Source organism: Patagioenas fasciata, chromosome 21 (genome assembly GCF_037038585.1).
Source record: "Patagioenas fasciata isolate bPatFas1 chromosome 21, bPatFas1.hap1, whole genome shotgun sequence".
Lineage (NCBI taxonomy): Eukaryota > Metazoa > Chordata > Aves > Columbiformes > Columbidae > Patagioenas > Patagioenas fasciata.
This window is the reverse complement of record NC_092540.1, coordinates 3,262,879-3,277,197: the sequence shown is the minus strand read 5'-3', so window position 1 is coordinate 3,277,197 and position 14,319 is coordinate 3,262,879. Positions and strand designations below refer to the sequence as shown.

Here is a 14,319-nt window from a genome sequence, read left to right as displayed (position 1 = left end):
TCTGCCAGACCCGTGTGTCCCGAGGTGCAGGGACCCATGGAGGAAAGGAGGTTGTTGGCACAAATTCCTCATCAAAGGTTACCCTCGCTCTAGGGTTTCTGCACCCGTTGTCTTGCCCCATTCCCGTGCTGCTGTCTGCTTCAGGTTCCCCAAATACAGAGCAGATAAAGCTTACGGAGCTCGCAGGGTCCTGGTCGTCACCCTTCCTGTCCCTGCACGTAGCTTTGTGGCACCTGAAATAGGTGCAGGTCCTAAAGCTGCAAGCTAAAAAAAGGGGTTGTAACAGGTGCTTGAAAATCTGGGTTGTCTTGGAAAGTGAGAAGGGCAGCAGTGGGGACATGCAGAAATATTAGAAGAGATTAGCCAGCATCAGCACATAATGGAGACAGAGAAAAGCAGGAGAGATGGGTCAGTAAAACACCGAACGGTTGCAGAGAAGCACCTGAAGCTGCCAGGCTGCTGCTAAACCAGTAGTAAACTTGAAACTTAACTCATGGGTCTTTCTGGTTAAAATGCTGCCATAGATACAAGGCGAGAAATGTTAATGAACCGCATGTGTCCATACCTCGGTGGGAATGTGCAGTGCAGATCTGAGTACAGATACACAAGGAGAAACGCCCACCCTGGGGACAAACCAAAGGCTTTCTCAGTCCAGTTGAAAGCCAAGAAACTTCCTTTCAAGATAACAGGAGAAAGCAAAAACCTTTGCTTTGCCTTCTCTTGAGTGATGTGGGGGTTTTTCTCCTCCACACTCAAAGCATCGCTGTCTTCCCAGGCTTTACAATTGTAGTTCTCAGTTTTATAGGTCTTCAACCCCATGATCTCAGAAGTTGTTCGACAAATCTCTGCTAAAGTAGGACAATCCCATTATCTCCATTTTTCTCCTGGGAAGGCACAAGGACTTGTCTGAGCTCGCACAGAGGGAGCGAGAGGAGGAGTTGGTATCTCTGGCGGTTCCTGCTGGGATCACAGGGCTGTTGCGTCTCCAAAGAACTTCCTCTGTCATCTCCGCCTTGGAGAGGTTGTTTCTTCCGAGGAGATGTTACGTGATATCTCACACCTTCCTGGTGATTGCTGTTGATAATGGCTGCTGATAACAATACAGCTACTCCACCGTTCATCACGACTTCTCCAGACCTCTGGCCCAAACCTACCAACGCCTAATTTGTTTGCTTTTTTAAGGCAGATAAATTGCCACTCGCATACACAGTGCAGCACTAATGCCTTTATGATGGGCATTTCGCTCTGGCTTAACACAAGACATCAAATAAATGCCTTGCAAAGAGTTTTCCTCACTTAGAACAATTCAAATGTTGTGTTGTGGATGGTGCATGCTGCCCTACTTTCAACCCCACGTGCCTCTTCTCACGTCAGATTTGCACACGTGTTCACACAGGGTTGGACATTTTCTTTATATTTAATTTAAGAGAAAATATCTTGAGTATTCCCTTTTACTCCTGGCCCATCAGAATATGCGTCCCAGTGGGATTCCGTGTGTGACGAACTCCCTTTGATGCTCCCAGGAGTCGTCTGTCTTGAGGAGGGAAAAGAGCTCAAAGCCTCAGCCGCTTTGCAAGGTGATGGGGGAAAGAAAACCCTTCTTCATGAGCTGTGCACTTGCTCCTTGGCCGAGCTGAATTCTGCCTTTTTGCTCTGCTTTCCCTGAAAATACAGCCAAGAGAAGATTGTCTGCCTCTGCCTGCCCTGGCAGCAGGAGTTGTGTGCTCGGTGGTGGGTGTGGGTGATGCCAAGGACAGAAAACAGCCTCTGGAGATGGATTAGGGCTTTGTCACGGGGTACCGAGTGGCCTGTGAAGCCATTGGTGAGTGATAACCACCGACATTTGTGGTGCTTGAGAAAAGATGCCCCTTGGCTGCCACATCTCTGGTTTGCATCGTGTTTGCAAAAGTGAAAATGTGTTGTTTGTGCACGGGGCAGGTTTGGTTTGTAGTTTTTGGTGGATAAATACAAGACCTCTTACAGCCTTTAAAGCAGAGCTGTCTTCCAGGACAGAGCTGGCTGTTCCTGAGGTTGAGGTTGGATTTAGGAACAATTTCTTCCCCAAAGGGCTGTGGGGCATTGGAACAGGCTGCCCAGGGCAGTGCTGGAGTCACCATCCCTGGAGGGTTGGACAGACGGACATGAGGTTCTCAGGACATGGGGCAGTGCCAGGGCTGGGTTATGGTTGGACTCAATGATCTTGAGGGGCTTTTACAACCAAAATAATTCTGTGATCTCCTCATCTGGTGTGAAGTTTCTGACATCGGGTAGAGCCAGCTATTTTGAGGCCTTTGTTTCCAGGTGACCAGTTTTCTGGGAGTTAATAATTAAATAAGTCAGTCGATTTTCTCACCCTTTCCTTACCCTGAGGTGTCATTTTTCTGCAGAAGTGCCTCTTTAGACATTGCTTCCCAAAGAGCATTTTAACGTGTCTGGGGTTGTTGGGTTTGTATGTGTGTGAGGCTATAAGATGTCTGTCTCTAAATGTATGAAACATGCAGATGAAGAGGAATGTAGGTAGATAAATATATTCTTACACCCTATCCCAGTGAAGAGCTAGAACCAAATAAATCCTATTAGTCTCCCAGAATGTGGGATCCCATCCCTCTTTGATGTCCACCGCGTGCCGATAATGCGATTTCCACGTGTGAGATGCTGAATCAGGAGCATTTCAGATTCTGGGAGTTTAGTGCAGAACCAGATTGCAGCTCTGATCTGACCCCTTTACATTCTCATGGGGTTTTTTTCAAAGCAACACATGTGCCCCAGGCCCTGCCCTCGGATGATGCTGAGTGCTGCTTGATGTGCCTTGAAGGAAATAAACCCAAATCAAACCTTCCTGGTGTCTGCCCTTACAATCCCTGCAGCTGAATACCCGCATGGGAACTGTAGGTAACTCAGAGCCACATCTAAGTCCACCCCAAGTCAGCAAATGACTTCACTGGGTCACATCTGCCTTCTGCAGAGATGTCTGAAAAGAAGTACCAACGGTAACAAAAAGCCCGGTTGTGGCAAGATTAACTTATTTCAGCTTGAGAAGATTGGTTTGAGCTTATTGGCAACACTTCTTTTCATCAGTAGATTTATGGTGTGTATAACCAACGGTGTTTGGACGGGGAAAGAGCCACAGAGGATAATGTTCCATGGGAATGTCCCCCCGTAACCTGGCTGTGGTCGATGGAATTGCTCTTGTCCTCACCTCTGGTACAGGAAAGGGCTGTTTATGGGTAAGAAATGGGCTCGCCAGCCTTCCACGTTTTGTGTGGCTGTAAATATCCTAATATTCCCCAAATTAACGGCGAAGAGCCGGGTTACAGCGCAGAGCTCCGGAGGAAAGGGCGTTGGGTAGGAATTTCCCAGGGAGAAAAGTCTCGCTTCACTTGCCTTTCTTTTCATGTTTGGTTCCTAAGGAGCAAGGTCCGCTCTCCTTTCCCGTGGTACAAATGAGGAATAATGTGTTTCCATGAGTGACGGGGACCGTAATTTATATCATTGGGAACGCAACTGTGAGCCAGGGGTTTACATTCATGTGCCAGATCCATTTATGTTTATAACTTTAAAATATGTGTAGCAAGTTAACATTTGTGGAGGGTTTTTTTTTTAAAGATGAAAAGCACACAACCATTATATTTTCTTCCATCTGGGCTAAATCCCATTGTCAAAAGAAATGCCTGCCATCTTTAGGCATTTTTTTTCCCAAATAAGAGAAGGAAGATTTGACCTACTAAAACTGCTCTGTTAAACACAAATAATAACCGTGGATGCTCTGTTCTACTCCAGAGACAGATGCATATCGTGAGTCTTTAAGGTATTTATAGACCTTGGAGTCTTTGAGGCTAAAAAGTGTTGGAGAAGCATAAAACGTCTTTGTAAATTGTGCGCGATGATACTTCATAGGCAGAATTTTCCCCGAGAGCCTGTGCCACTCATGCATCAGAGTCTTGTCTTTCTCCAGCAGATCTTCTGATTTGTGTTTATTCAGGTGTACAGAAGTCAGGGCGGATAATGAGAGGATTCGGCGTGTGTTTATTTAGCGAGAGGAGGCGATAATGGCCTTTCTAACTCACTGCAGGGTTTACTTCTCATGAATTAAAAACCGAAGTAAACTGATTATAGAACAAACTGTATATTCCGCTGGCTGCAGTTTCCCTTTTACTCTGTGTTTTGTGGATGCGCGGCTCCTCCTGGCACCGGCGCAGAATGGAGCACCCAGACCTGAGCCCTACAAACCATGGATGGTCTCGTCATTTGTCACCTCGATGGGACCTTTGGCACAGCCACGCGTCTCGGATCCCAGCAGCAGGATTGGTCCTGCCAGCCGCTTCCCACTTCATCACTGCAAAGCGAAGCAGCATTGACAGAGGCGTTGCTAAAGCTGACAATTTATCTCTAACGAAGTAATTGATGTTAGCGCTGGCTTTTAGATCTGGTAGCAGATAGAAGAGGTGGGGAATGGAGAAACCAACCTGACAGGTGAGCTTTTTGGAGAGCAATGTCTAAAGAGGCGCTACTGCAGAAAAACGACACCTCGGGCTAAGGAAAGGGTGAGAAAATAGACCTATTTAATTGTTATCTCCTAGAGAACTGGCTACCTGGAAACAGAGGCCTCAAAAGGGTTGGGTTTACCCCAAGTCAGAAACTTCCCACCAGATGAGGAGGTTGTGGAATCACAGAATCATTTTGGTTGGAAGAGATGGAGAAGATCATGGAGTCCAACCATTACTGCAGCCCTGGCACTGCCCCATGTCCTGAGAACCTCATGTCCGTCTGTCCAACCCTCCAGGGATGGTGACTCCAGCACTGCCCTGGGCAGCCTGTTCCAACGCCCCACAGCCCTTTGGGGAAGAAATTGTTCCCCAGACCCAACCTCAGCCTCCCCTGGCGCAACTTGAGGCCGTTTCCTCTCATCAAAAAAAGAGAAACAAATCGACCTGAAGGCTGAACAGTGATCGTGGCTGGAAGTGGCGTCCGAGCCGGCCCCGCACCCCCCGGCAGCTTCTGCAGCTTCACTCGCTCATCTGATAAATCCGGCAGTGGTGCCGGCAGCAACGCGGCTCCCCACGAGTGCCCTGGGCTTCCGGCAGCCTGGCATCTTCCTACATATCCCTCCATCCCAAAACGCATAGCCCCTTATTAGTGTGATCACCGTCGCTGTCAGCCAACGTGCAGGCGCTGCCTTTCTCGGCGTTTCCCGAGCGGCCTGCATGCCCTTTTTATTTATTTTGCACCAGAATTCCCAATGTGACATTTTTCTCCCACTGAAACAAAAGAAGAAAAAAATCCATTATGTCCTACTCATCTCTAATGATGGCAGAACAATTTTTGCTACCAGCGTTTTCAGCATTACAGAGCAGATTTGAAAAAGCCCTCTCCCACATCCCTAAAGGAAGAAGCTTTTCTTTAGCAGTCATCTCACGAATGGCAGTGGCCAGGAAGGATAATGGTCCATAACATATTCATTATTTTCAGGACTGTGCACCGAGGTTCTCCCACTGGTGATGTGGTTGGAGATTTTTTTCTTTGTTTTAATCATAATGTGATAAAAGATTCTGTGGCTCCAGGATGCTTCACAGAGGCTAAACCTGAGGAAGAGTTGTTGGCCCTGAGGGTGGTGAGAGCCTGGCCCAGGTTGGGCAGAGAGGTGGTGGATGAACCATCCCTGGAGACATCCCAGGCCAGGCTGGACGGGGCTCTGAGCAACCTGAGCTGGTGAAGATGTCCCTGCTCATGGCAGGGGGGGCACTGGGGGAGCTGGGAAGATCCCTCCAACCCAAACTGCTCTATGATTCTAAGACTGCAGAAGAAGGCTTTTCTTTCCTTCCCTTCCCTTCCCGCTTTCTGGCTGTTGGAGTTGAAACTCGCTCTTGGCTGTTAATCCGTGAAAGTCCCTGTTAGGAATAAAATAAAAAATATATAAGGAAAAGTGCCACTAAAAAGGTTTATGAGGCAGCAGTTTAAGCTACTGCCTTCTCCAAACTGCGGTAGCATCTGTTTCTCATTTACAACTTGCCTGAGCCAGGAGCGGAACAACATCCCATCAAGCTGGAGAGGCTTGGCCGGCTCCGTGGCCTTTAGTGAGAGACAGGGATTTTCTCCCTGGATACTGGTTCCTCGTGGGAGCCCGGCTCTCATTTGCATCGCCACTCGTATGATTTACTTTAATTGCTAGGCAGGGTGGCAAAGGGCTCGGGATGCCAGTCTGGGATTTGGCCGAGGGAAAGGGAGACATCAGTCCATGCTTTTCTAAAACTTCAGCTTGGGATTAATCATTTAGTGTCAGATACTTACAGGTGCTTAGGTACCGAGTTCCATTAGATCAAAGCAAATTAGAGCTAAACAGAATGTAAATACTTCTGATGGTCAGAGCCTTTGTCTCTCCGTGTTGCAGCTCCTGGTATATTAAATTGAGGAAAAACTATATCTCCCAGTGTGTTATGAAGAGATAATGTTGAGATCTCATGTGAGGAACGTCACACCATTACCAGGCACTGATAGGTCTGTCTTTTGCAGTTCATCTCAGTTGTATTTAGACACCTAGTTTGTGCCCATGGGGAACAAATGAGGAGATTTGCTCATCTCTGGAATGATGTTTGCGGGGAAAATTTCCTTTTATTTTACATCCAGCATCTTGAAAGGGAGGGGGAGAGAGAAGCCACTTTATAGCAAACTCACGTTTGTATTTCTTTTAATGTATGTATATAATATTTAGCTTTGCCCACTCGGCAGGGGGGGGTCACATCCCACCCCGCAGCCCCCAGGTAAGGAAAATGCTGCACGAGCAGCGGCGCGGGAGCATCGCAGTGAACGCTGGGGGGTTCAGAAAGGCCAGAGATGTCGGAGCATGGTGAGAGGTGAGAGCAGATAGAGCAGAAATTAATGTCACCTTGGAAATTAACAGCACACTGGTGTAATTTTACTTGGGTAAAGCAGAGCGGAACGGGACCCGGTAGCGAGAAGGAACCGCGCTGATCCGTCTCGCTCCAAAACGACACGCAGCGAGGGGTGTAAGGAGTGAAATGGGATTAAGGGGAGGCCCAGGGATGAAGCGTGTGGCTGGGAGCAGCCCCTCGCCCTCCTGGAGCAGCCGATAACACCCTGCTACTGCTGCGGGAGGGCAGGGCGAGAGCTCAGGTCTCCGCAGATAAACCCCACGGCGAGTTTAGAGCGGTGACAGTGCCTTCAGTTTGTTCCCTGAATAGCAGTATTCCTCCTTCTGCAACTGCGGTGAGAAAATTAGCGCCAACCCCAGAGCAGGGAGATTGTAATGAGGTTTTCTTTATTTCTGCACTTAACCTGCAGTTGGGTGGATGGAGAAGCAGCTGGTGGGACACGAGCTGCGCTGAGACCTGGCCAGACCTGCGGACACACCGTCACCGCCATAACCCCCCAACTCTCTTCTCTTGTCCCCCCAGGACTGCCCGCAGCTCTTCCCCACCGAGGAGATCCTGATCCCAGTGGGAGAGGTGAAACCCATCACGCTGAAGGCCAGAAACCTGCCCCAGCCCCAGTCGGGCCAGCGCGGGTACGAGTGTGTCCTCAGCATCCAGGGCGTGATCCACCGCGTGCCCGCCCTGCGCTTCAACAGCTCCAGCGTCCAGTGCCAGAACAGCTCGGTGAGCGACCGACCGAGGGGGGAACGCGGCCCCGAAATTGCCCAAAATGGATAGGTGCAAAGGGAGCGGGCTCAACCGCGGAGAGAGTGAAAAATCCCAGGGTTAAACTTAATTTCAGGTGGGAATCTGCCGTGGGCACGCAGGGTGTTTCATTATAGCATAATGCTTTATCTGACTGCGGGGGGTCAGCGAGGGGAAGGGGAGGAGGAGGGGATGTGAGGAAGGTGTTAGGATGGGCTAATTCACACCGCGCAGATAAGGCGGATCACAGACCCCTTATCGGGGAGCTGTCGAATTCCAGGTCACGGTAGCTGGGTGAATACAGCGGTGCTGGAAAGCAGCGTGGTGCAGGGAAGGAAAACTGCCAGGGGGGAGAGCACAGCGAGCAGAGAGATGGAAATTATCTGAATAATACCGCTGGAGAAGCAGGCGGGGGGCGCAGCTTTCCTCTAGGATGGGGCTTAGCCCTGCCAATGGAGCTGGCAGGGTTTTACCCCAGAAAAGTCACTGTGGCAGGTACTTAGGGACACCAAAATACATGTGGCAAATGCTGGGCACCCTCCAAGCCCATCTTTGGGTCTCATGTGGCTTCAGCTGGAGGACGGACATGGACAAGCGTGGTCCTTCCCATCCTCGCCATGCGGTCCAAGAGGTCCACGGGCAAACAGGGCACATTCGGTTTGTTTTAGGCAGCAGAACAGGCTTTACTTGAATATTCAGTGCAGATGGTCTTAAATTGTTAATGAAGTTTTGAATTTTTAAAAATTTCACTGGATATTTATATGTCGCTGCCCGTCTTTGGGTCTTGCAGCTTGGCGGATAATGAATGTATTAATACTATATAGTACTTTTCCTATGCAAAGTGATTTATAAACGTTAGGGAGGCACTTTTATTCCTGTTAGGCTAATAAGAAGTGGTAGGTAGAGAATGTAAGGGCAGTTCTGTACTCACAGCTCTGTCAATGGAACAGAAGATCAGGCACTTGGTAAAACCCCAGACAGGGTGAATCAGTACAACTAAACGCAAGTTAAAACAGGTCAACTGTTGCATGGGCACTGTTAAAGCCTTCCCTCTCCCCAAAGACATGGCAGCGTTCACTTACCTTTTTAAGTGTTTATAGCAGCTCTCGATTCACCTAAAGCATCAGAATGACTTGATGCTAATTGTGATAATGAGAGTTTCAGAACGCACTGTGATTTCACCTGAAGCATCCAGATTCCCCCAGCCATGGACCCCAGGATGTCCACGAGAAGGAGAATAATTCCAGTGGTGCTATCCTGCACTAGGCTGAAGCAGAGAGTGGGAAAGGACCTCTCTGCACCATCTATTTTTTCCCAGCTGTTGCCTGTTTCATCAGCCAAAGCTCTGCAGTGTGATTTTTAAGCTCCCAGTCACACCAGGGTGCATGGTGACTGTATAAGAAGATAGCCGGAAGGCAGCAGTCTTTCCAGTCTGATTAACTGGAGGGGCCGTATTGATAAGCTAGAGACTGAGTGACAAGAGCAACCACTGTGAGTGGAATAATTAATCTATTACCTCTCACAAGGACTAGATCTGATTTAATTATCTCTTCCTGGTGAGGAGGAGGGACTCAAAGCAGGACCCTGGAGGTGAAGTGTAGAAGTGTGGTGGTTCAGACATCAGCACGTATTTTTAAGCAGAGAATAATCATGGTTGCTTTAAAAAAATAAATAAAAATCTTATTTTCCTGTTAATGTTTCTGATACATCCTCCCAAGCGTTTCATTCTCCATCTTCTCCTTCAGTATCTCTATGATGGGATGGACATAAGCAACTTAGCGGTGGACTTTGCCGTGGTTTGGAATGGGAACTTTGTTATCGACAACCCGGAGGATCTGAAAGGTAACGTCTGCTTGAGTTGGCTTCCCAGCCCGGGGCAGGAGGGCGGTGATGGGGCTGGGAAGCGGCTGTTGGGGCAGAGCAGCGTGAGCTGCCAGCGCTGCGGGCAGAGATGTTGTGATCCCAGGGGATCCTGGTCTGGGTGACAGAAACGCACTGTGTTCCAAGGCTGGAGGTGCTCACTAAGCACCATGACACTGCCTTGGCTTTGGAAACCGTGTGTGTATGAGCTATCGAGATGGTGAGGAGTCTGGAGCATCTTGCTGATGAGGAGAGGCTGAGAGAGCTGAGACTGCTCAGCTGGAGAAGAGAAGAGAAGCTGAGAGGGATCTGACCAATGTGATCAATATCTCAGGGTGGGTGTCAGAGGATGGACCAGACTCTGTTCAGTGGTGCCCAACGCCAGGGTGAGGGGCAATGGGCACAGACTGAAACACAGGAGGCTCCATCTGAACATGAGCAGAAACTTCTTTGCTGGGAGGTGCCAGAGCCTGGCCCAGGCTGCCCAGAGCGGGTGTGGAGTCTCCTTCTCTGAGACATTCAAACCCCCTGGACCCACCTGTGTGATCTGCTCTGGGACCCCACGTGAGCAGGGCTGGGCTGGGGTTCTACAGAGGTCCCTTCAACCCCAACCGTCCTCTAAGTCTCTGCAGCTCATTGAGTTGCAACTCAACACGTGCCTTCGCTCCAAGTCCCAGAGCAGCCGTAGTCCTTAGGAATAGTTCAGCTCCTGACTCCGTCCCTTCTCCTGCCCGCAGTTCACCTCTACAAGTGCGCGGCCCAGCGCGAGAGCTGCGGGCTCTGCCTCAAAGCCGACCCCAAGTTTGAGTGCGGCTGGTGCAGCGGCGAGGCCAAGTGCACCCTGCGGCCCCACTGCAGCTCCTCCTCCGCCCAGCCCTGGCTCGACTGGTCCAGCAGGAACGTCAAGTGCTCCAACCCTCGCATCACTGAGGTAAGAGCACGTATAGAATCACACTCACAGAACAGTTTGGCTTGGAAAGGACCTTCAAAGGTCATCTAGTCCAACCCCACTGCCACAAGCAGGGGCGTCTTCAACTCTCGCCCCTTCTCCTTACTCCTTCTGATGTGGGTTTGTGTCTGTCTCCTCTCCTGTGAAAATCCACCAGTGCTGAAGAACAGAGGACAAAACGCTCTGCTAATTTCTGTGGAATTAATGTGCGGATCCACCGGCTCGTGGCCGGGGTTCACGGCCATGGGGTGACCGCTACGGACCGTTGCAGGAACGCTAATTAAACTAGAGAGCTAATTAGTCTATAGTTGATGCATCTGATGTTTCTGTTCAGCCCACTGAGGGATGCAAAATGTCTCCCTGGAGCATTTTTACAGGTAAAACTGCACTTGGTCTGTTAACGTTACTATTAGGAGTGACACTCGTATCAGGTGGGAATGGAAGAAGATTTTGGTTTCTCACTCAATTAACTCCCTGAAAAAAGCCTCCCTTGCCCTGAGCCCGTGCCCATGCTGCAGAAGGTAGAGGACGTGGGTGTAAAACAGCGCTGGATCGAAGCAGCGTGTTGCACTGATGCTGGTGGCTACAGAAACAGGAGCAGGGTGCTCAGCACACGGACTTACGCCAGCTGGAGGAGGACCCCGCTACATGTGCAAGTGTCCTCTTCACTCAGATTAGTTTCTACACCAGCGTAGCTAAACTGGCTCATGCTCAGACCTCTCAGAGGGAAATCAGGCTCCTTTTCCTGGAGGAGAGGGGGAAACCGCAGCGATGCTGCATCATGGGGCTGGCTGGAGGGGGATGCGGTTGGGGAGAGTCCATCCATCCCGCAGGGGCGGTACCAAGCCTTCCGTATTTCCTCCTTAAACCTTCTGCCCAGCCACAATATGCCTCTGATGGGCAGGTATTTCTCTTGTTGGGTGTTTTGCGAACTGCAGAGTGGAGCTTGCGAGGCTGCGGAGGAGCAGAGGTGGTGCTGACTGCAGATGGGAAAGCGTTAGGAAACATGGAGAGCCTGTCCTTTCCTTGGTGGGCTGGTTTGTTTGTTTGCCAAGTCGTAGCTGTCTTTACAGAGAGATAAAGTGAGACTTAAAGGCTTGCCGGGATATTCACCTTGTCCCGCTGGTAGTCAGAAACCTCATTTGCTTATCCGAGTGCTGTTCTGCTTGCACAAGGTTATGCTGCGAGATGCAAGAAGCAAAACAGCCTCTGCCTGAGATTTTCTTCACCATAAACCGTTCAGACAGTTGTAATATGGAAGAAGCCCTAGATTTATTTCTTTTTCCTTCCTTGAGCTAAACGGAGAAGGGGAAAAACACTCAGCTCCAGCCACCAAGTGACCTGTGTCTGAGCCCTGCCAGGCTGGCTGCGGGCAGGGTGCTGCCACCGAGTGTTTTATCGCTGTCCAACTGGAAAGCAATACTTTTGGTCTCTGTCCAAGGAGAAAAGAGCAGAGCTTTGCTGTTAGAGATTTCTTCTCTCTGTAACCAGGGCTGTGTCTCAGCTTTCAAAGCGGGAAACGTGGGACACCTCGCCAGGGGACGTTTGGAGCACAGGAGATGGCCCTGAGTGGGTTTGGAGATGAGGGAATGGAGCAGGACATGCCTGTGCTTTTCTGCACTGAGGGTCAGTGATAGAAAATACAGGTTTCAGGGGGATGTATCGTGAGCGGTTGTGATCTTATCACAGGTCTTGGGGTGTTTGGTGTTTTAACTTGAACTCCACCTCCCACCCTTTATGAATTCATAACATTTCTTTTTCTAATTAAAGTCAAGTTTGCAGTTTTCACTGTTGTAGAAGAAGGGGGAAAGCAGAGGGAACCAGTGGCTCTTTTCACGTGCTTTGGGATCCAGTGATGGGAAGGATGCTGTATAGGGCTAAAAACTCTTACCGAATTTTGAAAAGTTCTATAGAAAATGGTAAAGCCCCAATAAAAACCCCTGCAGGGTCGATATTCCTAAACCCAAACCTTCCAACAGCACGGATTACCTTCTCTCATCCCCTTTCCCCTCCAGAAAAGTGTATGACATAGTCTTGCAGATGAGACCTTTGCAGCCTTCATTGCTATTAGGTGCCTTTTTACTGGCATCTGGGGTTTTTTTCAGTATTTTGGGTACCATTTTGCAATGGCTGGTGCTGCAGAGCTGTGCACCCACCTCCTCCGGGCAGGTTTAAGGCTGGTGACACGGTGACACATTCTCCATCCCGCACCACCGGCATTGACAGACTCGACTGGGCAGCATTTGCTCTCACACTGGGGCTTGCGTTGCAGCCTGGATGACTCAGGCTAAAAGAGACTTTAATATGGGCTGTTTTCCACTCCTTTTGCTTCATTTGGCCAGGTTCACTCTTTCTGCCAAGCCGGAGGTCAAGGGCCTTGCGCCCAGGCGCCAGTGCCTTCGGGGGATGCATAACTAGTAAGGAATCATGTTTTAATAGTCATAAAAGTAAATGAGCAGTAGGGTATGCACAGCCCTTCTTTCTGAGCGAGAGACCCAGCTGTCACCAGCAATGTCCCTTTAACAGCGTCAAACTTCCACACGGTCTGTGGTCTTAGCAATAAATAAATAAAAATCAGTTTTCTCGCGAACAAGCGGCACTCTGATCTCCTATTCATTTATTTGCAGGCCTCATTAATATAACATCAGTGCAACAAACAGCTGAAGGGGGGGAGCAGTGTCAGGCTGAATAATGGAGTTGCTCTGCTGAGATAACAATTAGGTTCTGAATGTGCTATCAGCTAAGGCAGGGACAAGGAGGGATCATGCCGGGATGACAATGCTTATGTGCTGGTTCCCTGCTGGGCTCATCAGCTGGGATCCAGCCAGCTTAGAGCAGGATGAGAAAAAAGACAAAGAGAATGAAGGTGGATGAAATTTTGGGAGGGGGGCAGGGGGTTATGTCATTTATTCTGAGAGCCGGGCGCTCACTCCGCACCCGAACAGATGCCAAGTGGGTTTTGTGCAGAACAGTCTTGGGCTCGTTCCTTGCCCCCAGCTCCGGGAGGAAAATCCCATCGGATTCCCAGCCAGTCCTCGGTCTCCCTGTCTAGTGCACAGGCGCTTTCTGGAGGCAAAATATTGCTTTATGTCAGAAACGCTGAACCGTGCAGCCAGCAAGAGGACATTGATCTGCACCGTTGTGGCAGAGTCTGCTGCAGGCTGGGAGGCAGCGTGCTGGCACTGTGTCGCCTGCTGGAACCCTGGGATCCCAACTTCAGGGATCCCTGAGATCCCCTGGATCTCCACCTCGGGGATCCCCACCTTGGTTTCAAGTAGGAAGCAGCAAAACCAGAGGTGCAGTGGTGCTTCTGCATCCCTTCGGTGATAAAACTGAGCTCCTGCCGACACTCGCTCCATCTCCAGACGTGGATGCTTTCTGTGAATAACACAGAGCTTCGCACTTGCATAAATCCTGTCGCTGAACAGCAGGAATTGCTTTTTTTTGGTTTGTTTTTTATTATTATAGGTGGTCGATTGCCTATTTGTTCATGCAAGGCGAGGCCAATGCAGAGGGGAGAGGTGACCTGCTCAGAATAATTCAGGGGATCAGCAAAACCAAAGCCTCCCAGACCCCACTTTAGATCTCGGTGACTTTCAAACCGCTTCAGTTCTGCAAACAACCCCCAAAAAACTTCCAGCAGATATACAGGCACCTAAACCATGTGAAACTCCTTGTAATGGCCTTGGTTTTGCTCAGCTGCCCTTTGCAGGTTCTTTTGATCTTCCACAGACCTTGGAGCGGAAAGCCGCTGTATTTAAGTATATTTATTGAAACTGATGGATGTTTTTTCTTCATCTGGACCAGCCAGCCCCGCAGCCTGAGCAGCAACCCAGCAAAACCACAGCCCTGGGTTCGCTGGAGGTGCCTCTGCCG

At 49.7% G+C, this 14,319-nt stretch overlaps 1 protein-coding gene across 2 annotated transcripts in view; it reads left to right on the top strand.

Annotated features, from left to right (window-relative positions):
- Positions 1-14,319, top strand: part of PLXNA2 (plexin A2) — a 158,664-nt gene that overhangs the window by 100,216 nt on the left and 44,129 nt on the right. For both annotated transcript variants that reach the window (XM_065854699.2, XM_071817606.1), the window contains exons 10-12: positions 7,413-7,613; positions 9,380-9,476; positions 10,232-10,425. In XM_065854699.2, the coding sequence (XP_065710771.1) occupies positions 7,413-7,613; positions 9,380-9,476; positions 10,232-10,425 (492 nt within the window). The remainder of the gene's footprint in view (positions 1-7,412; positions 7,614-9,379; positions 9,477-10,231; positions 10,426-14,319) is intronic.